Raw genomic sequence first — 27,532 nt, 5'->3', positions numbered from 1 at the left:
CTTCTACATTGGGTTATCCTCACGAGCAATAACCGCATCTGGGAAAAACCGCTTTTTTAATTCAAAAAAGGACGCAGCCTGAAAGACTCCCTAGTCCATACACGTCCGAGAGATAATCGCACCAAAGATCCAACTATCACTGAGGCATGGGGACTACCCAAAGTCATGGGCCACTTTCCTTGCACAAACTGCAGCGTCTGGTACTTGACTAAGCATACTAAAGTCCTTTATTTAGAACCAGGAAAGACGTGGACACAGCGAACCCACACAAACTGTAACTCGACCAATGTGGTTTACCTGATAATGTGCCCATGTGATTTACGTTATGTGGGCATGACGACTTGAAAAGTGAAATTACGAGTTGGTGAACATCGCAGCAATATCCGCTGTGGTAGAATTACCACTAAACTCAGTGAACACTTTATACAACAGAATCATACTGCCAATGATCTCAGATGGACAGTTATCGAACATGTGAACACACAACGCAACACTCAAGAAATCCTTTTTGAAAAAGAACAAAGGTGGGTGTACCGGCTGGGCACTCATAACAAAGGGCTAAATGATAACATCCCCTGGTCTTCAGTGTTGAAGCGCTAGTTATTCGCACTTCTCATGACACTACTTGACCACACTATCAATATCTTTTTCCACTTAACACTTTCTACTGTGCCAGAAAAGAAGGATGACCATCTCACGGGACGCTCCCATTTGCTATGCTGTATATGGGTACCTGACCCTGGAACCTATTGATTTATATGGCCCCCCCATACTCGCACTAAGTACGAGTGTTTTCTGTTTATCGACTCAGGCAACAGCCCCATGATAACCTTTCTCGTGTCCCACACACTGTCATTTTGCTCAGTTTTTTGTCCTGTGTATTTTATTCTTTTTATTTTCATTCTGTACTTACCCTGTGTAAGCTCACTCACAAATGTGTAAAACCCTTGTGCCAACTACGGAGACTTATAGCAGAACGATCAGGTTTCTGCCTCCGTGTTTGACCGCTATGGCTGAATAAAGTTTCCGACTTTGATGCTCACACAAGCTCACTTTTTTTTCTCAAACGCGTATCTCTAGCGCTCCATTTCCATGACTACCAGACTCATTGTCATTTAACCTCTAATTCGTCCAACCTCTGGCCTCCTAAGTCTCCTGACTCCTGATTGAGAGATAGCGGGTGACGCCTTTCAGCGCATACGTGACCCCGCCCCTCAGGACGTGTCTCCGCACCCTAGTAAACCTTCGGGAAACTTGTCTTTATATACATGCCGGTCTCTCCTTTAACTTCGTCATCGGGGTCCGGTTCAAGAGGATATTTGCAGGCACCAAGCGGGTGTTATGCACTGCAGGCTTGAGTCCTCCTTTCTCGGCAGCTAAGATAAGTAACGCGACATTCTGGTCGCGTCTCTATTAATCAATTTATTTCTATGCTTCGTTTTCTTTTCCCTCTAATTCTCTAGGGTGTGCCATTGTTGCAATCACCCCCTCCCGAGACCCATGATATAGTTAATAGCTGCGTCTTAAATGAGATTTTGTTTATTTTCCTCTAATAAGTATCCTATGCCCAATTGCGCTGTGTTTAAAAGCTTTACGCATAGCGTTTCTCACTCCAGTCTATGTTTATCGATATAACTCACAATGGGCATATAGATTCATTGACTCTGTTGTGAGATTCCTTCACCGAATGAATTTTGGTTTACCTCCTTTAGTGTACATCATTTCCCATATGCAGCACGTCCTGTTAAGTGGTACTGCTTATTTGTGCACTGCGTAGAGCATCAGTATCTGTTTATTCAACTGGATTTTACGGAATGAATTATGGCTAACGACTATGTTTGTCTTTTTCTTTGTATGTATGTCTGTGTATGTTATGTACAACCAGAATAAACTCTGTTCCTCTCACGCACGAGGGATACCAGATGACACGTGTTAAAATCTTCTGACACATTTTATTCTTTTTACACTTATAACCTCAGGTTAGGGTGGGCCTTAGCAAGCCCATATCGCCAGGGTTTACACCTTATGGTCCTGAAGAATGCCCGTTTAAATTACAAACACATAGGCAGAAACATGTTGACCACCTCTTAAGTGGACTCTGCTGAACAATCTACTCAGCTTGTCGTCCCACACTTTGTTTTTACTGTGTCCGATTGGCCTTTAATGAAACATTTTTTCTGGACACAACGTTATACTTTTAACTTTCACATCTTCACTATTCACCACACATGAATAACCAGCTCTGCAGTAATTCTGGCGTTGCAGCACACCAGGGTGGCACTCTGCCTCTCCTGGTGGGGCCCAATGATGAAGCATGTCACCAACCAGGTTGGTGAGTGAGGGCTTTATAAAGAACAAAATTTGGCTTCTCCTGTCGTGCTCTATATACTTTGTTTCAAGGCACACTCTTCTGTTGTTTTGACTAGATTTACCCTGGGGTACTAAGAGTGTTTCCTGACTTATTCCCTCCCTCTCTTGTTGTTTACAACATTGACGAAAGTTTCTTCAGCTGGGAGTGTCCCCATCAGAACTGCTTCTTCCTTTCAATGCGGTACTTTTTGACGTCCTGCTTGGGACTTGTTCCAAGCCCAGCACAGAGGCTCCTGTGAACAGGATGATTTCCGACTGCCACCCTCCAGGGGACCCAAACTTCCTCACCCAACTCCCCACTCCTGAGAGCTTGGTGGTCAAAGCCTTAACATCCCAAGTAAATCCTTGTGTATTCCCAACCACCCTGCTAGATCAGGAATCTAAGAAGCTGGGCACTATAGGCAAGAAAATGTTTTCTTCCACCAGCTTGACATGGCGATCCATGAACACTGCATGCCATTTAGGCCTCTATTCCCAGGCTCTGAGGGATACAGTTGCACAGATGCTACCAACAGTCCCAGGGAAGGCCAGGGCCGTGCTCTCACAGGCCGTTGCAGATGGGGGGATCCAGCTAAGTTCAATACTTGGTGTGGACTAGACACCTCCAACTCACTAGGCAGAGCAGTTTTGTTCACAGTGGCCCTGCGACGCCATGCCTAGTTGGGGACTACTGGCTTTTCTGGGGATGGCGAGACATCACTCATGGACCTGGCCTTTGATGGCTCCCTTCTCTTTGGAGACCAGGCGGATTCTGCGGTGGAGTGCTTTAAGGACAGCAGGGCTACGGTCATGTTCTTGGGCCTTTCCATGGCCCCTTGTCACCCTCAATCCACTTTTCGTTCCTTTTGTGGCTATGGAAGGGGCATGCATCTGCATCCTTCCCGCCCAGCCTTCGCGGATGTGATCTTGGCTCATGCTGGCCCAGTGGGTTGGGTGACGAGCAGTCGGGTCAGTCCAGCACCCCACCAGCTGCCTCAACTTCCAAACCATCCTCGTCTGGCCATTTACCGTCACGGGTGCCCAGTGGGCAGCAGGATTCGCCATCACTTGCCCCACTGGCAGTCCATGACATCAGACATGTGGGTTTTGCAAATTGTCCAAAGTGGCTACTCCCTCCCCTTCAAGATTACCCCTCCCTCCATGCCACCTACTTATGACAGGCTGACAGAGGACCACCTATCTCTTCTCCGACAGAAAGTGACAGCTCTTTTGGCCGAAGAAGCCATAGAGAGAGTGCCGATGCCAGAAGTGGGTTGGTTATTCTCGCTACTTTCTGGTGCCCAAAAAGAATGGAGGCATTTTTCCTATACCTATTTTGACGACCAGGTAGGCTTGCACCAGGCTGTTGTCTCCCACCTCCAGACTACAGCAGACTCCTGCATTTGCTGAGGTTCACTATCAATGTGCCGAAGTCACACCCAACTCCCTCTCAGAATCTTCCTTTCATCGGAGCTGTTCTGGACATGGTGCAGTTTTGGGCCCATCTTTCCGAACGGTGAGTCCAGAATATTGAGGCTATGATACTGATATTTCAGCTTCTATCCTGGATTTCGGTGAGCTTGCCTCTAAGGCTGCTGGAACTCTTAGCCTCCTGCATCCTGCTGGTGAAACATGCTCGCTGACATATGCAGACCCTGCTGTGGAACCTGAAGTCCCAGTGGGCGCAGCTCAGGGAAATTTCTCCGACATGGTCCAGATCTCGGAGGGAACTACAAAAGATCTGCAGTGGTGGCTAACAAACCGCGATTGTGTCAGCAGGAGACCCCTGTCCCTTTCCCAACCAGATCTGACAGTAGTGACAGATACGTCACTCCTGGGATATTGCGGCCATCTGGAAGAGGTGGAGATCAGAGAACTCTGGTCTCCAGTGTAATCTTAACTCTACATCAACATTATGGAGCTCTGAACAATCCAATTGGTATTAAAAGCCTTTCTACACCCGATCCAGGGATAGCTGGTGCATGTGTCCTTGGACAACACTACTACCAGTGCTTTAAATGGGCCGGTACTGTCGGGTACGGAGTACCGGCACTTTTCTATTTTGAGAGGCAGAGTACCGGCACTTCTCAAGAGAAATGCTATACCTTTAATTGGAGAGTACCGGCACTTCTTAGAAACAAGCAGGTACTCTGTTACAAAGTACCTGCACTTCTGTTTTTCCATTTCAAGCACTGACTACTACCATGTGGTACTGCAACAAACAGGGCGGTGTAGGGTTGTGAACTCTTTGACAAGAGACCCATGTCTCTGGACATGACTAGAACAGCAGGGCTTATCCCTTGTGGTTTAACATCTAGTAGGTTCTCTGAACACCAGAGCGGTCAAACTTAGCCGAAGATGCCTACCGGTTCGTGAATGGCGTCTCCTTCAGGAGGTGGTGCAAAGTATCTTTCAGCAGTGGGGAGAGCCTCGGTTAGATCTGTCCACCACCAAAGAAAACACGCTATGGCAGCAGTTTTGCGTGCTTGAGTTACCAAGGTGGCTCTCGCTCGGAGATGCTTTTCATCTCTAGTAGAAATCAGACCTTCTATATGCCTTTCAGCCCATAACATTCCTGCCAAGAGTTCTCAAGAACAATAGGAATGACCGGGCCCAAGTCATTCTTGTGGCTCCCGAACATGGAGAGTCTGGTATCCCGAGCTGTTTAGCATGTCCATCAGCTCTCCAATCAGGTTGCCCCTTCAGGTGGATCTTCTGTTGCAGCACCAGGTGAAGGTTCTTCACCTGAACCTGTCAACGCTCCGCCTTCTTGCGAAGAGATTGGGCAGCAACTGTTGACGGCTTTCGACCTCCCTCCAAAGAAGAGGAGCGACTCAACCATCTGGACCCAAAAAGAGGGTTGTTGTTCTACCTTGACCACACACAAGAATTCAGGGTGGAAAACCAACTATTAGCAAGGTATGTCGGAGTGAAGAAGGGACAGGCCGTACAGGAAAGAACCATCTCACAATAGATCATACTATGTATTAAGAATCTGCTACACATTGGCTAAAAAGCAACCCTCTTAGGGTTTGCGTGCTCATTCCACCAGAGCTAAAGCTGCAACATCTGCGTTAGCTCACGGAGTTCCAGTCCTAGGCCACTGCCAGGCAGCAACATCGGCATCTCTGCACACATTTTCCAAACAATACTGTTTGTACTGGCACGTCCGTAGGGATGGTCACTTTGCCTGTTCAGTCCTGCAGGACTTTCTCGTTTGAAATTGGTCTGCAGACCAGCCCTCCAGGGAAGCATTGCTTGGGTATCTACAAAGGTAAGGAATCTGAGTCTAGAAGTTTCTATCAGGTGAACAAATTACTTACCTCCGGTAATGCCTTATATGGTTAAGACTTTATCTAGCAGCAGATTCCTTACCGACCCACCCATCCTCCCCGCACTATGAACGGATTTCTAGAGACAGGGTTTTTTCCTTTTTAGGGCCCTAGTTTTCCACACCAGTGGTCGGTGTACTTCTTGGCTCCGCACTTCTGGTCGCGAAAAGTAGCAGCGCTCCTGCCTATATAGGCTCCGCAAATGTCACTTCCGGGGCAAAAGACATCAACAACGCTACGCTGAAACAAAGATTCTGCGGCTAGATGAAGTCTCTACCAAATAAAGTATTACTGAAGGTAAGTAACTTTTTTTTTTGGATCTAATAAAGGTGATATTCCAAATAATTAGAACTTTTTAATTCGAATAGCAGCATGCTACTGCTTCTGGGCGGAAGTATTTAATCCAGGATATAGATGAAATGCTGCAAAGAAATAAGAATAAAGACCATTCACTCCTATATATTTCTTTTTAAAAAGTATGTGGAAAAAGCACCATAATGGAAAAAGAAAATACCCATGAAATATTAAATCTAGAAACTTGGGAGGACTGATCCAGGAATGAGAAATGAAGTCCGGGTTTGTGGAAATAGGCTGCTGAATCTTTCTTTCAGTTTATAAATTAAATATTTAAGTGTCCAGTGTCAGAAGTTCAGAAGCGAGGTTTTACAAGAGCAGATCGGACATGCCCCATGATCAAACATCTCTATCGCCAGACACTGACCACACCTAAATATTGACTTCTGATGGATGCTTCTAAATGCAGATTCCTCACCTCACATGATCCCCCAAGTGCCATACTAAATCCAGAGATTTTTTTCATTGCAGTGCTCCCACATGGTGCTAGGTGGTATCGTTTGACACCACTTTGGGCTCCATGCCGCCCAGAAAATGGTGGGACGGAGCTGAATATGAGCAACACTACTGTGTGCTGACTTCAGTTTCTTTCTTTCTGCTTCTTTCAACACTTATCCAGAGCTCTGCTTCCAAATTTGTGGTTTTCTAATGACTTCCGAAACGGTTCACAATCTGTTAGGGAACGACGTCCTCAACGAAAATGACAGGTTTTAAGCCATTCCACAACTACAGGAAGCAGATGTCAGTCATGGACCTGAATGAGATTTGTGGTGCCTGGGCTCGGCACATGATTGTAAGGGCCTGATTTAGAATCTGACCGGTAAGATACAGATATTCTGTCTGCCTTATTACAAGTGCATTATATCCTATGGCACTTGTAATAAGGAAGACAAGATATCTGTTAGTTTGTGGTGAAGTAACCAAACCATCAAGCTCAAAATAAGGCCGTAGGCTGTGTCATAAGTGCCCCCTTTAGCACTGGAAGGTGATCCAAGACTGGGAGGTGATGTTGTATGTCATTAAATTCAAGAAGAAGCACAGCTGTAGTAATAGAACCTGCTCCTAGTCACAAGTCCGGACTCAGTCATTGGGCCACTTCTGTGACCGTTTTACTTTGCATTCAAAGTCAAAGTCCAAGTCTAAATGCATGCCGAAAAAAGCAAAGCAGGACTCATCCCGCCACTCTGCCTTCAAAGAGAAGGTACAAGGGTATCACAATCTAAGCTGCACTCGTTTGAGGTTACCAACAACAGAAAAGATTTCTAAGTTGGTCCTGATGTACCCTGTGTTTTCCTGGCCATTGTTGACCCCACAGCAGTTGAGGACTTTAAAGAGCCTACTCTGCAAATTTTTATTGTGCCTCTATTACTCTCTGGCGGCCCCACGGAACTGCAGGGACCTCCAATCGGGTTTCCATCAACCGGTCCCTCCCCAACACCCTTATCTCCTTGGGACCCATTAAAAGGCTTGTACCAACTCTGTTACAGAATGAAACTCCGGCCCCACAATTCATGCTGGTTTCTGTTACCCCAATGTTAATAGCGCAGGAAGGTGATCTAGTGCAGGCGCCCATCTCCGATTTCGAATCGGCTAAAGCTCGACCAGTGTTGCGCAATCAGTTGTCATGCACCCCGGTTCCAATCCTGGCCTCTACCACTTAACAGCTATAACAGTCTTAATTATCTCTTTTACCTTGATTAGATCCATTCTGGATCAGGTTGAACGCCAAGATACTGATGATGACGATGATGTTGAAGGGGTTGACATGCTGCCGTCTCGTTATACTGATGGTACATTATAACTTGATTTACAGAATGTCAGTGGACTTAATCTCTCTCTTCTGGGACATAACTTGTCTTGCCACATAGGCCACTAATGGTAGAGAGTGCCTCATTAGCAGTGGTGGTTCGGAGGGCAGTCAAGGTACTCGAATTACAGCTGCCTTCCATTGTACAAAAAATCTGATGTCTTCACAGATATTTTGCAGCCTGGGCTAGCATCATCTGAGCCCCTATGTCCATTTAATATTGACCACACAGATACTCTAATGGCTACATACTGGAGACCATGTTGTTGCTTGCCTGGAGGCCAGCCATCTTAGATGCCCCAGATTTCCGAGGAGACAGTTTGAGATCTGCATTGGTGGCTGGTTGAGAGCAATTTGTCCACTGACTGGCACCTCTCCCTAGCACATGCAGAGTTGACTGTAGTAATGGGCCTTTCACTGCTAGGTCGGGGAGGTCTGTTGGAGGTGGAGATCAGAGGTCGTCAACTGAGGGACAGCTCCACATCAGCCTGCTGGAGCTGCAGGCCATTCACCTGGCTCTAAAGACCTCTCTGCTGTCTATCAACAGAAGACTGGTTCAGGTTCTCACTGAAAGCACCATCGCCATGTGCTAGCAATCAGTGGGGTCCTGGGTTGTAGGCCTAGAAGCTTTGCATCTCTGGAGGTGGTTGGAACACCGCACCCACTTCCTGATCACCAATCAACTGAGCAGACAAACTAAGCAGACGTCACCTTGAATATCATGAGTTGTGTCTGCAGCCCAAGGTGGTGCAGGGTGTCTTCTACCAGTGGGGAGAACTCAGACTACATCTTTTTGCCTCCATCGAGAATGGGCAATGTCATTCTGCGTGTAGGAATTTCTGCAAGAGCACTTGTTAGGCGATGTATTCAGGCAGGAGTAGAACAAGGGGCTCCTGTACGCTTTCCTGCAGTTACCTGTCCTGCCCCGACATCTGAAAAATATGAGGAGCAGCCGGGTCCAAGTCATCTTAATGGCTCCGTATTGGGCCAGGTAATTGTGGTATCCGGAACACCTGGGCATGAGCATCTGTCCTCCCATCAGGCTTGTACTTCATGAGGACTTCTAGTGTCAGCAAAGGAGCAGGGTCATCCACCTGAATCTACGCACGCTAAACCAACATGCATAGAGATTGCATAGCTATAATTGACTGTTTGATTTGCCTCCTCAAGTGATGCACTTCATCCTTGACAAAATCCATTTATGACAGCCACTGGGATAAATTTGAAACCTGGTGTGGTGTTCGCAGTATTGACCCCTCACAGGCAAAGCAGTCAGACACCCTTTAATGTGTTTTGCCTTTAGCCCAGCAAGGCCTTGCAGTGGGCACGATAAAAGGTTGTTTAGCCACTCTTTAGGCCTTTTTACTTTAGCCAAACCAACCATTTTACTTCAGATCACCTGTTGTGATGGGTTTTATTAAAAGTTCGACACATTACCTCCCATGCCATTGGGGTTCCTTAACTTGGTCTTGCCATTCCTCATGTCTACGCTATTTGAGCTGATCCATAGCTGCAAGCTACATCTCTTGACTTAGAAGACGTCTTTCATTAGCTCATCGCATGAGTGAACTAAAGGCATTCTCAATGCAACCCTCCTACACCATGTTTACCCAGACAGATTGGTGCTGAGAGCTCTGGCAGCCTTCTTTCCTAAAGTCCTGACTTCCTTCCACTTTGGGCAATCCATCACTCTGCCAGCGTCCTTTGATCCACCTCACCCCTCGAAAGAGTAGGAGAGATGCTCTATCAGTTGGACCCTAAAACGGCTTTAAGCTTTTGCTTGGATCATATTAAGGATCATCCGGTGGACAATAAGATTTTGTTGGGTTCTCTGGAGCAAATAAATCAAGGCTGCGCAGAAGGCGACTTTGACGAGGTGGATAGTCCTCTGCAGTAAAATCGGCTGCACATTTGTCAGGAAGCAGCTCCTCTGAGCCCATTTCACCAGGGCTATTGCTACTACCACTGCATTTTTGCGGGGAGTGTCTGTCCTTGATATCTACCAGGCTGCGACATAGACATCAATGCGTACAATCACAATGCACTACTGCCTTGGCACCCAGGTCTAGCAAAAATTACTCTTCGCCTACTTGGTTCTACAAAGGCTGTTTGGTCTGAGCCACTCCACAGACCCTGTGGCCTTGGGAGTGAGTGCTTTGGTATCTATTCTATGTTGAGGAATCTGCGATTAGAGGTATCCCTCAGAAGAGCAAGTTACTTACCTTTGGTAATACTCTTTCTGATTGATACTCTATTTAACCGCAGATTCCTCACTGCCCTACCACCTTCCTGTTCTATGGAGTGGTCTTTTTATAACATCTAAAAAGGTTCAAGTAGTATTCCTGCACACTGTTGCCAACAATTGTTCATGCTCTGCATCTGAGAGCTCAGACACGTTAAAGATAAGAAAGTGGCCTCAGCGTGCATGGGTGACGCTTATATGCAGCTCCGCTCCATCACCTCCAGCTGCTATAGAGCCCACGCAGAGCCACACTGTGAGAAGTTGGCCTCTCACACACACAATGCCCCAAAGTGGAGCGTGCCAGTACTGCTGTGAGAAAAATCTTTGGATCCGTTCTGGAGCTTGGGGTCTATTCTAATGTGAGGAGTCTATGGTTATATAGAATATCCGCCAGAAAGAGTGTTACCAACAGTAAGTAATATGGTCATTATACACATCTTTGAACGAGGTACTCTTTATTCTGTTGTAATCCACTGATACTGTAAAATGTGTGAATTGTCCAATTAAACTGTGCAGTTATTTTGAGGCTTGTATTTTTTATTGAATTTTCTGAGATAGACTGGATATTATTGGGAAAGGGTTAATTTTAGATGTGTCACATTATTGTGCTTTGTATGTAAGTGATGAGAAATTATATAATCTATATTATAATATAATCTTAGTTGTTGTTTTAATACAGAAATGTCTAAATGCAACCACAGTCTTGGACACTTTAGTTGTCCTGTAGAATTACTCATGAGCAGACCCTGAAAACAATATAATCATGTGTTCTAGGTGTAGCTGATTACATGGTTGACATCAAAAATTCAATTTCAGAGATAGTTTTTGTGATATCTTTTTTTGTATGTTTTATACCTCCAAAGGTGCTCTTCTGTGGAAGATTGAGCAGAAATCAAACAAAGCATTTGCATGTGGTAAAGTTACAATAAAGGGAAAGCGGCATTGGTACGAGGCCCTTCCCCAAACAGCCTTTGTAGCATTGAGTGATGATACCGCCTGGATCATTAGAACAAATGGGGATTTATACCTCCAGACTGGTATGTACAATATGTTTACATACGTCATTCAATCTGTGGGGGTTATTTTTAGTTGTGAAGTTAGTGATACGAATAAAGCAAGAATAGGACTTACTATTTAAGCATTGTACTCTAAGCAAGAGTGAACACATTTTTAAATTTGTGATTGGTTGATCACTTTTATATTGGGCTCACTAGATCTGCTGTCTCATGGCAATGCTACGCCAGTTTTCTGTTCTGATTCCAGGGATTTAAGAAAATTTATGTTTTAATATGGTACCAAACCGAATGTGATCCCATTCAAATCTTAAAGGCTATGGCGGGCGGTCCAAATTCTAATGCTAGATACAAAAGTGTCTGCTTCCCTCTTTTTAGTGCTGACTGATCTGAGTGGCAAGTTATCAATGTTTGATAATAGATCCCATCATCTGCTTAGCACAGGCTGGTTGCAGTCTTTCCCCAGGGTATGTTGGTCTTTCCTAAACCATCACTTTGTTGGTGTTAAAAAAGATTTTAAACTGTATTAAGTCTTCCATCATTTGTGAAGATTTTGTCTGGATAATTTCTCCCTTTCCCGAGAGAATTTGCAATTTGTTTGTAGAAACGAGGATTTTGAATTAAATTGGAGTGCTCCAAAGTAATAGTTAATCCTACGATTTTTATGAAAGTAGTCCGTGGACAACAAACCCTTGCAATTCCTAAACAATATAGAGTGAAAAAATACCTGTGTTATAGTTTGTTTTCTATCAGAACTGCATTTTTAGGAATTCTAAGACAGTCTGTAAACTCAGAAATAAGCTGTAAAAGGTCGGAAATTAGCATGATTGTTGAAACTCACATTCAATTGGTTTGTAATCTGTGGGAATACAATTTAACATTAATTTTGTTCCCTTTGCAGGCTATCCATTATATGTCAGTTAAAAAGAAACCAGAAATTTGAAAAGTTTCTTTATTATGAGTGGTTAGTTGACATATACCTCATTACATGACTAACAGATCCTGCGTTCTACTCATGTTCACCTGAATGTCAAAAGGACTTTAAGTCGGATGAGTCTAGGGAGTCCAGCATACTCTGCTAAACCAACCTAGACAACTCCAACATCCTGCGTTAAACCCAAATCTCAGGGCAAGTCCTACCACATGCGCTTTAGGAAGGGCCTAAACTCCGGCAAGATGGCCGCTGACGGGTTGTAGAGAGCAGTCGCCTCTAATCCCTCTCCATACGGACCAGGAATGATGCCATAAACTATGAAGTTAGCTCCCCTGAAGCTGGAAATTTGGACTTCTACTGGCGTGGAGGCACAGAATCGGTTAAAAACTCTGCCTGAATACTGGCACACTCTTGAGCGATCGTTAACTTGTAGCCTGAGATCCCTCTATTATCTATTCAGAGGGTTACTGCTACCGTATAAGATGCCTGTACGCCTGCAACGACAGGAACAGACTGGCAGTAGCTCAAGGGTATTAAATCGCGGGTCTAAGGCGAGTAATAAGGATATGTCCGCGGGCGGCCCCCAAAAACCCCCTCCACTCACCAAGAAGCCGATCCCTCAATCTACCCGGGGAAGAAAGACAGAGAGGAAAACCACCGAACAAAGTAACTTAACCCCCGACATTACAGGAGATGGAATGCTTCAACAGGACGAGCAGCGAGAGCTAGGCGGCTCTAAAGGCGTCGGGTCAAGAAATCTCACCGTAAAAGATACCGTTCTTCGCCAATCGACTTTGGCTGAACTCTTCACCGGCAGCTCTGTAGGGAGTACATCCTCGATGAGATCGGATCCAAACCGGGAAACGGACGCTCCCGAGCCCCGCGAGGACGCCAGCAACGTTGATAGCGTGGTTGCCAAGCAACACTCAACCTCGCTGGAAAGTCAGACGGAGAAAGTGTCCGCTCAGCCTAGAGTGGAGGAACCAGAGCTGAGCGGTGAGCACGACCAAAAGAGGCAGGTGAGCTCGAAGGTTTCAACAAAGCAGTGTGGGAGGGGAGCAGAGATGGAGGAACGTAATGAACACGTAAGAGGCAGTGGAAATACTGAGATGCTGGACGCTTTGCTGCAGCTAGAAGCAGGGATGACTGCTTCTAATCTTTCAATGCCCCATGAAGGAGGGGGGGAGAGTTCCTCTCAAAGTCAGCACCCTACAGTCACCCATCCTAAATGCTCTGATAATAGGGGGCCAGGCTCTCCAGAGGGGGATAGTTTTTTTTTCATTGAACGAAGATTCTGAGTCAACTGAATCCAGCGATGGCAGCTTATCTGGGGGCTCGGACACTGAATCCTCTATGGCAGATGGGGAGACTACGCAGAAAAAGTTGATTAAGTTAAGGCAACAGAAATCCCCCTCGAGTACGAGCAAAAAATTATTATGGGATTACTCAGCCACTTCAAGCTTGTATCAGGAAGACACCCAGGGTGCAGGTGCGGAAACACCACAGCAGACACCATTAGATTTGATACTTAGTACCTTGAAACAAATGCAAGGGGAGGCAAGGGTGGTGAGTCGAAGGACCAGGCAAGACAATAAAAAGATACAATCTTCCCTCAAAAAGATGAATAAATTGTATGAAGAAGTAGCGGATAGAGTAGCGTTGGTGGAAGAAAGGACTGGGAAGCTAGAAGACGACGTGGCTGATTGGCGGTCATCTAAATCCACGCAAGAGAAAGTGGTGGAAGATTTGCAGTGGAAGCTGGAAGACTTTGAAAACCGCCAACGACGGAACAATGTTAGACTTTTGGGACTGGCGGAAGGGTTGGAAGGGCAAGACCCGAGAGGGTTTGTAATCAACTTGTTGAGAAGGGCTTTTCCCGAGGCTCAGAGGCAGTGGGAGCTAGAAATACAGCGAGCTCATAGATTCCCTTTTACACAAAGGAAGAAAGGGCCTAATGGGCAAGGGACCTTGCCCAGGGCTATGCTAGTGTATATAGGGAACTATCTTTTGAGGCAGGAGATAATTGACAAGGCTCGGCCATATTCCAAGAGATCTTTTAATGGCTCCACATTTTTTGCTCGACCCGATTTCTGCCACGTGACAGTGGAGAGGAGATGGAAGCTAAGACAACTAATTGCTCCATTTCAAAAATTAGGCTCAGAAGCCTACCTTTTATTCCCTGCTAGATTGAAAGTAATCACAAAGGGTCACACAGGAATGTTTGTTTTTTTCAGAAATTAAGGCAAATCAATTTCTAGAGGAGCTAAAAGGCTAGAATGGGGGGTTGAGAGAGAGGGCGGATTAACTGCTAAAACGTAAAGTGCCAAAACGTAAAGGTGAGGAGGGGGAGTCCATCTGAGCAGAATGATCAGAAATGTGGCAAATTGGGATTTTTCTTTTGTTATTCTTGGAGAGGGAGGCGACAACTACAGCTTAAAAGCAGTCACACATAGGTCATAGCTGACCTATTTGCCTGTACAAGGGGAGGGGTGGGTAGGGAGGGCAGACTGGGTGGGGGTTGGGGAGGGTGGGGTGGGTTAGGGGGGAAGTGGGGGGGTGAAAATAAGCAAGAATGTGGATTTTATAAGTCAGTCCAGCACAGTATAATAAATAAGCAAAGCAAATACATTGAATTAATTGAATTGTTCACAACTTTTTTTTTTTTTTTTCTCGGCTGGCTACTTGCTTTAAGATATGGCTTGTAGAATTGCTACAATGAATGTTTGTGGGCTCAACGACCCCAATAAAAGGGTTAGAGTTGCAGCCCTGTTAAAGTCATTCCGTTTAGATTTTGTTTGCCTCCAAGAAACACATATAGAAGGCTCGCGGGGTTATCTATTGGAGCAACTGGGTTTCTCGTTATTGGCTCACTCTAAACAAGGCACAAGAACAAGAGGGGTTGCAATACTCGGGAGAAATGGGGGTGGCACTGTCGGAAGGAAACAGGAAGATCAGTGGGGTCGTTGGGTTATATCGGAAATAATCTTCAAGGGAGCAAGCTTTACGTTAGTTAGTATATATGGCTCAACAGAGGATGACCCTGATATTTTTCAATATTTAGACATAGAGCTGGCACAGTGGCCAGAGCCAATTGTCTGCTGTCGCGACTTTAATATTCATGATCATACCAGTTCATTTTTAAAACCAGGCGGGCAGTACAATGGTAGGAAGAAGAAGACATTCAGGGCTCTCTCAGATATGGTTTATCATAATTCCCTGGAAGATCCATGGATTAAATTACACCCACATATAGATGGTAGTACATTCTATTCAGCTCCCATAAAGTCTTGGTTAGGCTCGATTATTTTCTAATTTCTAGATCCATGATACAGGGTTCGCGGATTGATAAATACCCTCGTGCTCTCTCAGACCATAATCCATTGGTTTTAACAGTTAGTATAGGGACTCTGCAAAATAAGGTTACCCAATGGACTTTTGAAAGAAAATTATTAAACGACGAGGTATATCGGGAGTTTATGGATACTTGGCTCAGGAACTATTGGGATATGAATCGGGGAACAGCACCTCCAGGGGTCATATGGGATGCGTTTAAGGCTGGGGTTAGGGGCGAGACCCTGAGTTATGTCTTAGCAAGAAATAAAAAGGAGAGACACAAGACCGAAGAAGCCTTAAACAGATTACTTAAGGAGGAAGAACTGATGGCCCTTGATATACAGAATCACCGTCCATTGGAGCAGCAACTGCTCAAAATTGCAATACTCCGTGCTGAAATCACAGAATCTATTGCCAGAAAAGCTGCTGAGGACTTCCTCACTAGGAAAGAAAATGCTTATGAATTAAGTGAAAGGGTGGGCCATATCTTAGCTGTCCGGGCTAGGCAGAAGCTAGCTACTACAGAGGTCAAGGAGATTACCAATAGCCAAGGTGTTTCTTTAACGGAACCCGATAAAGTGAGGGATGTTTTCCGGCAATTCTATCTGGAACTCTATACCTCTGACCCAGGAGATTGGTCAAATGAGATAGAGGCCTATCTTGACGGTACTCCTCCTCCCTTACTAACAGAGGAAGCTAAAGATATGTTAGAAGCCCCACTCCAAAGGGAAGAATTCACCATAGCATTGTCTAAATTACCTTCCGGTAAGGCAGCTGGACCGGACCAGATCCCGGTGGAATTTTATAAAGCTTTTCAAAGGGTGTTGCAAAGGGACATGTTTGATATTATGGTACAGGCACAGAAAGGGGATGAAAGCCCCGAATCATGGGGAGGGGCAGACATTATAGTGATTCTAAAAAAAGGGAAGCCCGCGTCGTCGCCAGGCTCATATAGGCCAATTACATTAATGAACTCAGATGTCAAAGTCTATTCAAAAATGTTGACAAATAGATTGGCTGGCATTATCGAAACTCTGGTAAGCCCAGTACAACATGGCTTTATTCCAGGGAAGGGAACTACCTGTCATGTGAGACAGGTAATCACAGCATTTGATGCAGCAGGTACTCTAGGAGACCCGATGGCAGCTCTCTTTTTAGACGCAGAGAAGGCGTTCGACCGGGTTTCCTGGAGTTATTTGTGGTCGGTCTTAAAGTGGTGTGGCATAGGTGTAGGATATATAGCAGCCATCCAAACATTATACAAAGATCCGACAGCTAAAATAAAAGTTAACAGGGGAAGTTCACTTTCGGTTAAAATCACTAGGGGTACTAGACAGGGGTGCCCCCTCTCCCCCCTTCTTTTTTCCTCATACTTAGATCCTTTATTAAGAAGGTTGGAAGACAACCAGCGCATTTCTCCTATGAAGTGCAATACCGCTGTGGTTAAAACGCTGGCATACGCTGATGACGTGGCCATTTTGACACCCAACCCGACATTGGCAATTAAGGAAGTGGAAGCGACCGCACAATCGTTTGGACAAATATCAGGCTACAGATTGAATAGACCGAAGACTCAAATAGTCGAGAATAGATATTCTAACTGTAAGGACATAAGGGTGGTTGGTTCTGCAGTATATCTTGGGGTAATAATTACAGCAGATTTAGATAAGCTGGTAGAGAGGAATATGACACCTCTGTTTAATAAGGTAAAATTGGATTTGGAAAGACTGCACAATTTACACTTATCCCTGGTTGGCTGTCCTAATATCATTAAAATGTTAATTTTGCCTAGATTTCTTTACTTTTTTAGATCTATCCCCCTGCCTTTTCCCGCCATATGGTTTAACGCGCTGGAGGCAATACTAAATAGATTCATTTGGGCACAAGGGAAGACACGAAGGGCTTGTAGGTTTATTTCACTTCCTAGAGAGAGGGGCGGGTGGGGTGCACCAGATTTTAGGTTATATTATTGGGCAGCAACTCTGCAATATATTCAAGAATTAATCGGAGGGGGTGGATCTAATGTAAGAACTACATCGAACTCAACTAAAATCTATGCCACCGTGCTCGGGGAGGATTCGGAAAATTGTTTCTTGAACTGGATTGAGTTTGGGTACTATAAAAGAACGCGGTTTAAGACTATCATTGGGGCTATTAAGGTATGGAAGGCTTTCCTTAAAAATGCTGGTTTGGGAAGACTTAATAGATATACCAAACTTTATAAGAATAGGTCTTTTCCAGTGGAAATCTTTGCTGATAGGACAATGGCGAAATGGGCAGACAAAGGTATAGCCCAGATAGGAGATATCATGGATTCTGAGGGAGTGTTGCAGTTTACAGACTTATCAAATAAATTTGGTATTAATAGACACAGGTTTTTTAAGTATCTTCAAGTAAGAAGCTATTTGAAGAATAAAAAGGGGGGACCCGCTGGGTTTATAGAGAATGAAATCCTAGAGAAAATTAAGACGTTAGGGGACTGCTCAATCAGGAGTTTGTATGCAAGTCTGATAAAGAGGAAACCAGACGACATTGAGAAATATAGCAAAAAATGGGCTGTAGCTCTAAGTGGGAAAGAACAGTGGTTTTTGGAGTCATTGGAATTGGGTTACACAATTTTGTGCTCGGCTCCTCTGCAATCACAACACTATAAAACCCTATATTCATTGTATTACACTCCTGCCAGAATCTCTAAGTGGGGGGGTAATACAGGGACTTCTTGCTATCGCTGTAATACGTTGGGAGCGGATATTGTACATATCTTCGCAACTTGCCCCCAACTGTATACCTTGATAAAAGATATAGAGGTATTCATGAATATATCTCTAGGCATACATCTTACACTTACGCCATTGTGGATTTTAATGGGGATCAGCCCAGACTTTGACGTACCGCAAAGGGAATTCATGTTTATAGCTATGGCAGTCTTCAGACTTATGATAGCCAGAGCATGGTTGGATAAGAACCCCCCAGCCTGGCATACATGGCTAGCCAATCTTTTGCAAGTATACAATTTAGAAAAGTCTATATATGAAAGAAAAGGAAAAAGGAAAAGACAGCTTGGGTTAAAAATATGGGAACCTATCATCATGTGGAAGGCAGGCCTTATTTAACCCTAGGCAGTTGAGTAAGGTTGAATTATAAGTATACGGTTAAAAAAACCCAATATGAGAATTTGATTCACTTGACGTTTAATTGCATTGAATTTGTTGTGTATAGATGAAGTTAAGGAATTCTATGAATTTGCTGAAATGTATGGTGTTAAAATGTATTTATTATATGTGCAATATGGTAAAATAAAAAAGAATTTAAAAAAAAAAAAAAAGGAAGGGCCTAAACTATTCTGCATCACCTTTCAATAAATCTTCATATCTGAGTATTGCTTTTTAAGATTATCTGGGTTTGTCCACCATAACTCTTACCTCTTTCCATACCACATTTGTTCCCCTGCCCAACTTCTATTTTGCTCATATCACTCTCGAGTAACAAAGGCTATGCTCTGCAAAACCCTTTAATAAATAAATTAGTTGATAGTGTCAGGGTAAGTTTAGTCTCTGTATGATAGTTCTAAGCTAGACACAAGGCTTCTGTCTTTGTCTCTGTTGTTAATTTTGCTTTCCTTTTAATGCTTAGTCACCAACAAGATTGTCTTATGTAGAGTTTACAAGCAAGTAAACTGATGTTGTCCTAAACTTGATGCTTTATATTCTTTTCAATAGCATTTGGTGTTGCAGTGTAAAAGCTTCAATTATCGTGACCTTTTTCTCTCCACAAGGTTTAAGTGTGGATCGTCCTTGTGCCCGAGCAGTGAAGGTTGATTGTCCATGTCCGCTGTCACAGATCACATCCAGGGATAATGTAGTGTGGGCACTGACTGAGCAGCAAGGTCTTATGTATCGCGAGGGAGTCAGTAGCTTCTGCCCTGAAGGAGAACAATGGAAAAGTGATATTATCAGGTACTAAAGGGCAATTCTGAACTTGAAAACCTTAGAGGTTTTAATTATGGATCTCTGTAGCCCTTCCCATTTAATAGCTGCAGAAGTTTGTTGTGGTATTATCTAGAATCTGTATTCTTTCAAAATGAACAGTATGTACAGCAGTCACTCCATCATCCCTTACACCCAAATGCGTTTTGCGGGTTTTCCCAGCAAACCATACACATGCTGCTTACTTTGTGTGCTAGACAGTCCACCTCATGATCCTGATCTTTCTCTCAAGCAGAACTTTCTAAAGACTTCTTGGGTATCCTTGACACTGCAGATTTCTAAAACTTGAAAAGATTTCCTCATCTCATTAAAATGAATGAAATATTTTAGCCTAATGGGTGGGTCGGGGGCCCTTGAAACAACGCACAAATGTCCTTCTCCTGGTCCGCAATGAACCAAAATTGTTAACTGTTAACTGGATTTAGTGACATTTTCAATTACCTCCAGTAGTAGCCTCTTGTTAATTGTATTGATTTGCACTACATTTACAACCTCAGCTGCCCTGCTTTCATGAATCACTGGGCGCAACCAGTGAATGCACAGTACATGCCCTTGGCACCAGCGGCGGTTGCCATAAACAAAGGGTGGTGGGGCAGGTGGGGTCGCGCAGGAGGCATCGCGCGGGGGTGGAGGACCGGTTAGAAATACAATATATAAACACTTACCTTTTGCTGTCGGCCGCCTCCAGCGTCGCATCTCGTCGCACTGCCTCTCCTCTTCCTGCCTGGGCCCAGCAGCCCCTGGGACAGACTACTTGTCCAATCCACGCGCTGAAGAGCAGCTCGGGGATTTGTCTGAGCAGGCAGGAAAGATGACCTGCTCAGACCAAGGAGTCTGTAGGGGTTCTCCAGCCCGGCTGCTCTATGCAACTGGGCTTGAGAAAATCTAAGTGGGCATGTGGGTTTTGTTCCGCCTGAGACAGCCGGCCAAACCCAAATGAGCACTTAGGGAGTGGAGTGCAAGTAGCACTTCTCTCCCCCTCCCCCTCCCCCCCACCCCTCCATGGCTTGGCCCTGCCTCTCCCAACACCGCTGGCTAAGAGCCGGCAAATGTAAAATAAAAAGATGCAAAAACATCATTTTATTTTACATTTTCTGGCTCTGTGCCAGGCGAGGGGGCGACACTCCTCCACCATTGCGGAGGAGCCTCAGCTGCTTTGCACCCTGTTTTATAGTTGATGATTCTACTTCTGCTGTCTTTAAATGTATGCACTCTTTATTTGATGTACGGTTGACAGCACTATGAACTGTCAATTACTTGGTCATGGAAATATGCATTTTTAAGTGGTAAGCCACTTCACTTTGGGTAACATGCATTTCTTACCTCTGAAGGCTAGGGTCAACAGCTTTAATAGCTATTATCACATGTTTTCCTGTACATTCTCAGCTCGTATAAATCACTTTCATCCCCACTTCACTAGGCAAGGAAGTACCAGCAAAGAATCGAAGACTGTGTTCATCTCACTCATGGTCTAAAATGTTTATGGTAGCATGCCATCAGTCCACCAAAAGCCTTTTGTGGTTTTGAACCACTATATAGGTGCTGTTACACAAAAATCACCATACTCGATACTCCTGAGTCTTTAGGTAAATGTCAGTTCTCCTAATGTCTTTTGCCTTGGTTTTTTACTACTGTTAATGAGATAGAGCCCTGCTGTCTGGCCCAGTTGACTGTTACTCTCTTATGAAGGAGAATGCTTTTCATTTGATATTTTTAGTTCACTTGTTATAGTTTTCCATTTTCATTAACTGGCATCAACATTGCTCTAAATTGGATGGCTGTCATCTGCATTAATTTGAAAGAGAAATACTTTTGTTTCACCAAGAATAACCACTGGTGCAGTTTGCTCTTTGCCTTCGGGTTCTTCAAAAGATGTGTTTATATGAATGTTTATATATATGTGCGTACGTATATATGTAATGGTGTTTCTGTATCACAGACGTAGATGGAAAGCAATAGATGAGTGAACAGGGTGCAAGAGCTCAAAGGCCAACTCAAGACCATATTTTGCAAAAGGTAGTTAATGGGTGATTTCCTATTGTGGGGGTGTTAGTGTTCTTCAAAGAAATAAAATTTTCAATATATTTCTGAACAGCAGGAGGCTTGGCATAATTCTGATATTATAGCTGTTCGATGTCCTGGGTGTGTTGACAGAAAAATTATGTTTCATCTGTTCTGGTTTATTATAATGGCTACCAGAAAAGGTAAGCAGCTCAAAATCTGGAAAGAAGAGGATGCTAATTGATACCTCCTTTCAGTCCCTGAGATGAAAGTTTGTCTCCTCCCTCCTTTGTGTGTAAATACCTTCTATAGAAGTCCATTGCTGCCAACTGTGGAGCAAATGGGCCAGAATCCACTATCACACCACAATCTAAGATTGTGGATTTTGTTAAGATAAAAACAATATCGTGGAATTTACCCCCCTTCGGTAAACAGGAGCAGAATGAAAAAGGCCTTGACAATACGAAGTGTAATGTTGGCGTTATCAGCTGTTATTGCATCCAGATGCCAACTAGTGTTTTCAAAACTTCCCTTGAATCCACTGATATAGGATTTCCTCTTCCTTGAGAGGTAAGTGGTGGTGAATTGGAAAGGTCACTGTTTGATAGCTGTGTTCATTTCTCTGCTCTCCTTTCATCAGTTGGACATTGGCACTCTACCCTCCTTCTTTCTGCCCTTTTTTATTATAAAGTAGTGAATAATAACCTTTTATTCACTGTTGGTATAATAAAAAAAGATGCCGACCCTCGCTGCAGCCTGAGGCACTAAATCTGTTTTATGTCTGGAAATGGTCATATAAGTATTTACATCAGCCTTTCGACAGAATGCCCACGGCTGACGAAGTCCTGGACCTGTCCTCAAAGACCTGCCATGCCTCAGGGCCTCCCCATTACTGACATGCTACATCATTGGTACAGGTAGCCATGGGCCCTTTGGACTTAACCCTTTATTGTCCGCGGCTACCTGTCTATCAGGTTTTCACCTCATCCCTCTCGTCACTGGTAGGGGTGGAGTCAGTAGCCTTACTGTCCCCACCCCTCCCCGTGATGAGATAAGAGAGGGTGTTGTGATAAGCATGTAACTGAAAGCCAGAGCCTATGCATTACTGCATAGGCTCTAACTTGTAGTTTTCAACTTCGGTGCTGGTGGTGAAGCGAAGCTAGTTCCTGCTCGGGGGTCAACCTAGCACCGGCAGCTGGAGCATACAGTGCAGGCAGCGGAAAGCAAATAAAACATTCTCTGAAATGATGTGTGCGTGTGTGTGCGCATGTGTGTGTGTGTGTGTGTGTGTGTGTGTGTGTCTGTCTGTCTGTAAGCGTTTGAATGTATTAGTGTGTGTGTGAGAGCGAGAGACAGACAGACCGAGTTAGCGACAGGGAGGGGTGTGAGCGGGAATAGTTGAGATTAAGTATTTGTGAGAGAGTGACTGAATGAGTGAGTGAATGTAACAGTGAATGAGAGTGTGAGGCTGTGTGAGAGTATGAGTGAGGTACAACAAATGAGCATGAGTGTGAGAGTGTGTTATGCTTGTTAATCTGTCACTGTCCCTGGTGTACTGGTGGTAATTCTTAGTACAAGGAGCACCCCAAGCAAAATGCAGGCACGCAAGTGGTAACTCTTGGCATATGGGACACCCATGGTGAAACGTTGGCCCTGATGTATGGGAGACAGATAATTATTTGCATTACGGAAGATAACCATAGCATGTGGGTGGGTAGGCTCTGGCATAATGTCTGTAGTTTTCAGAATAAGGATGCAACAATTTCACATGAGATGTATTCATGACAATGCTGGCCATGACATACAGAAGGTAATTTTGGACATATGTGACACTCATGATATATGGATGCACTCAATGGCAAAATTCTAGCACTGGCATACAGTATGTAATTCTCTGCATCATTGTGAAATTCTTGACATATTGGCATGGACGTCATTTAGGTGTCACAGCTCCGACCCCTGGCATTCTCTCTGCCATCCCAGGCACTGCGTTTGTGGCCCCTGTCCTCAGAGGGAGAACATTCAGTGCCAAAATGGCTAAGGTAGCTTGCTGTTATGCGTATGGGTGCTCCACCCTATGTTGCATGATGCTAATAGTGAATAATAGCTTATTATTCACTATTAATTTAAAAATGGGGCACCAAGAGCTAGAGCAAGATCTCCAGTTGCAGATTATGTAAGCAAAAAACGTTTTAAAATGTATTTTGTGTGCCTGCTTGTCGGTGAGTGTGTGATTGTATGCAAGAGATTGTGTCTGTTTTTAAGCATGTGTCTGTATGAGTGAGCATGTGTGAGTGAGAACCAGTGGCAGGTAGTGAGTGAGAATGATTGTCAGTGAGTTAGTGAGTGAGTAAGAGCGAGTGCAAGATAGTGAATAAGAGTGAATGAGAATATGTAAGTGAGAATAAATGAATGAGTGAGTGTGAGTGTAAGTGAACGTGGGTAAGAATGTAGTGTCTGCCACTGGCCCTGGTATACTGATGGCAATTGTTGGTTTATACAGGCATGCAGGAAAAATACTGCTGCTGGCAAACTGTTGGCAATTGTAAGCATGACAGGCATCTGTGACAAAATACCAGCACTGGCATGCAGGAGTTAATTATTGGGATAGTGGTTACCCTTAAGTGAAATACTGGTACTGGCATACCAGAATCAACTCTTGGAATACAGGGCACCCGTGGAAAAAGGCTGCCACTGGTGAACTTGAGGAAACTTTTGGCATTGGGCCACCTGTGACTTTAGCTCATTGGAGGTACTTCTTAACATAACAATGGAAAACCTTAGCATACCAGCGGGCAAGCAGGATAAATTACTGGTCCTGACATACAAGAGATAATTTTGACTTAAGATCTATGGATGGAAATAATTGCAAACTACTTCCCACCACTTTCAAATATCATGTCAGCGCCCTAATATAGGTGGTTTCTTAACCCCTTTGCTGCTAGGCCTTTCCCCCCCCACCTCCCTGCGCTAAGCCTTTTTTTGGGCTATTTGGGGTAGTGAACGCTTAGGCCCCTGTAGCTTTTTTACTACATAAGGTATCCACGCCAGATTTGCGTCCTTTTTATCCAACATCATGGGGATTCTAAAGGTACCCGGGGTTTGTGGATTCCCCTGGAGGGGTCTCAGAAATTATCCAAAATACAGCTAAATTTATTTTTTGGGGGGAAAAATGGGGAAAATAGGGCTGCAAATGAAAGCGTCTGGGTTTTTCCCTGCAAATGGTATCAAAAAAGGGTTTGTGGGGCTGAAATCACCATTTCCCCAGCTTTTAGGGAATGACGGACTTTTGCCAGAAAACTAACATTTTTGTACTCAGTTTTGGCATATACATTTTAGAAAAGGAGACAACATTCTGAATTCAGCAAGCGGTCAATTGTGTAGATCCATCAAGGTTTCTTTATAGTTAAATATAGGAAAAATTGAAAATTAGTTGAACAAAACAGCCTTTTGTGTCAACGTTTTCACCTGTAACTTCTTCTAATTATGACAGCTCTTTGAAAGCAATATACCGTTACATCCGCTGGACCTTACTGGTTGTGGGGATATATAGGACTTGTAGGTTCACCAAATACCCGACAAACCCAGAGTCAAAAACTGAGCAGCAATTTGGAATGGCTTTTTATTATGTACCGGGTATATAGCAATTATTCTGGGAAAATGTATACATGGAAAAATCGGTATGAAAGACACCTATGTATTTCTGAAATGGGAACAAAATATAGAGTTTAGAAACGGTAGATATTTGCATATTTCCGAAATTGGGAATACTCCTACTAGCATGGGAATTATCAGTCATTTTTGAAAATGACTTCTTTTTTACACATTGTCTTTCATTTGTAAGGCAGAAATGCATCGAAAGTCAATAGGTAATAACAGTTGCTTTACAAATCTGAATTACCCTAAGTCTCCCGATTAAAAATGGTACCTCACTTGTGTGGGTAGGCATAGTGTCCACGACAGGAAATCGCTCAAAACCCAACGTCAACACACCACATTTTCGCAATGAAAAATTACTCTTTTTTTTGCAAAATGCCTAGCTGTAGTTTTTTAACCCTAGCTCTGCCGGCACCTAGGGAAACCTAGCAAACCTATACATTTTTGAAAACTAGACACCCATGGGAATCCAGGATGGCGTGACTTGACTGCCTCCCACCAGGTTCTGTTACCTAGAATTCCTTGCAAACCTAAACTTTTGTCAAAAAAACACATTTTTCTCACATTTTTGTGGTGTAAAGTTCTGGAATTTGCGTGTATCCACATATTTCCACCCACCTTGCGTTCCCCAAAGTCTTCCGAGACGTATAGTACCTCACTTGTGTGGGTAGGCCTAGTACCTGCGACAAGAAACGGCTCAAAACGCAACGTGGACACACCTCAATTTCACAGTGAAAAATGACCCTATTTTGGCAAAGTGCCTAGCTGAATTTTTTTAACCATAGCTCTGCCGGCACCTAGGGAAACCTAGCAAACCTATACATTTTTGAAAACTAGACACCCAGGGGAATCCAGGATGGGGTGACTTGACTGCCTCCCACCAGGTTCTGTTACCCAGAATCCCTTGCAAACCTAAAGAATTGTCCCCAAAAAAATAATTCTTCCAAATTTCTGTGGTGGAAAGTTCTGGAATCCGCCTGGATCCACAAATTTCCACCCACCCCGCATTGCCCAAAGTCTTCCGAGAACAATGGTACCGCACTTGTGTGGGTCGGCCCAGTGCCCGCGACAGGAAACTGGCCAAAACGCAATGTGGACACACCTCAATTTCACAGTGAACAAGCATTGGCATAGCCTATAGGTCTCGCCTTTAAGACCTTATAAGTGTTTAGCCATGCAACAGTTGCATAACTAAATACTTATAAGGTCCCAAAAGTGAGACCTATTGGCTATGCCAATGCTTGTTTCTGTTTGTTACTACTCTGTAGTAATGGCGGCACCCGTGCTTTAGCTTAAACATCTTAAGCTAAAGTCGGTTGCCGAGATTGCTGCAAAAGCAAAGAATTGTCTATGTCTTTACTTTTGAAGCAATCTCAGCACCCGACTTTAGCCTAAGATGTGTAAGCTAAAGCACGGGTGCCACCATTACTACATAGAAGTAATAAACAGAAAAAAACAATCATTGGCTCACGGAGAACATCAAAGCGCTAAAGTGAGAGTGATGGCGATCAAGCGCGGCACGCACGCCCGCGCACATGCACTGTAGCTGTGTTGTATTAAAAGGGATCTCACCCATTGGAATTCCAATTGGCATGCTTCATCATAGAGTCCTCGTCCAGCTACCTAAAGCCAAGGAAGCTCTTTGGTTATTGGGTGGGATACTAGATTTAAAATAGTCAAGAGTGACCTGAGGGTTAATTATAATAGGTGGGGAGGCACTAAGGAAACTAGTATCCTCTGTAACTCTCGGTCAACATGTTCCTGCCATCACACCAATGCCTCACTGGACTAGTTGGCTTTCATCAGGACCTCACAAGGATCCCATTAGTATCCTATTTGTTGGCATTCAGTTGTGAAACTTCCATTCACCTTCCGCATACATGCAATTCATAACAACACATTTGGTCGCTATGTTGTATTTCATTAGTAGAGTCTTATTTTGAGCTCAATGATGGCAAGGAGGCAGGCAGGTGGACCTTGTAGTCAAACTTTAATCAATCGTCTCTTCCCGGCTGTGAACCTATTTGGTTCCTCCTTTCCCTGCATCCTAGGTTCTTATTATACATGGTACAACATTACAGCCTATTAAGTTAAACACAAGAGAGATTTGCCAAGGATCACAGAATTAGGGCAAGCTGGGAAGCCAGGATTGATCCCAGGTTTTCTGCTATCACATTGTCCATTTCAGCAATTAGATGGGCATTCGTTGTTTTTTTTTTTCCTGTTTTACATCAAAGGTTAATGCTGTGTCTTTAATTCTTGGCAAATTAGGTTTAAGCGTGGTTGGCAAGCAGATGCTGAAACTGTGCACTTTTCACTTAAAATAAGGACTGCCTTGTGGAATCTTGCTTGCTCCTTCATGACCCAAACATTTCTGTTTTGTGCAGAGGTATCTAAATCTGTCACACCACAACAAAAAATGGTTTCCAAACATTTGAAATTGTGTGCTTTATTTCCCAGTTCCAATCACTGAATGTTAAAGAGATGTTTTCCTTGAAAGGAAGTCAAGTTGCATTTTTGTGAC

General features: G+C 44.0%; 1 protein-coding gene across 2 annotated transcripts in view; it reads left to right on the top strand.

Moving 5' to 3' along the window:
- The window catches only part of TECPR2 (tectonin beta-propeller repeat containing 2), a 616,143-nt gene that overhangs the window by 322,989 nt on the left and 265,622 nt on the right, over window positions 1–27,532 (top strand). For both annotated transcript variants that reach the window (XM_085626337.1, XM_085626336.1), the window contains exons 12-13: window positions 10,948–11,121; window positions 19,140–19,320. In XM_085626337.1, the coding sequence (XP_085482463.1) occupies window positions 10,948–11,121; window positions 19,140–19,320 (355 nt within the window). The remainder of the gene's footprint in view (window positions 1–10,947; window positions 11,122–19,139; window positions 19,321–27,532) is intronic.

Source organism: Triturus cristatus, chromosome 9 (genome assembly GCF_964204655.1).
Source record: "Triturus cristatus chromosome 9, aTriCri1.1, whole genome shotgun sequence".
Classification (NCBI taxonomy): domain Eukaryota; kingdom Metazoa; phylum Chordata; class Amphibia; order Caudata; family Salamandridae; genus Triturus; species Triturus cristatus.
Note: the sequence above shows the minus strand (reverse complement) of the source record. Positions and strands in the feature narration are given on the sequence as shown.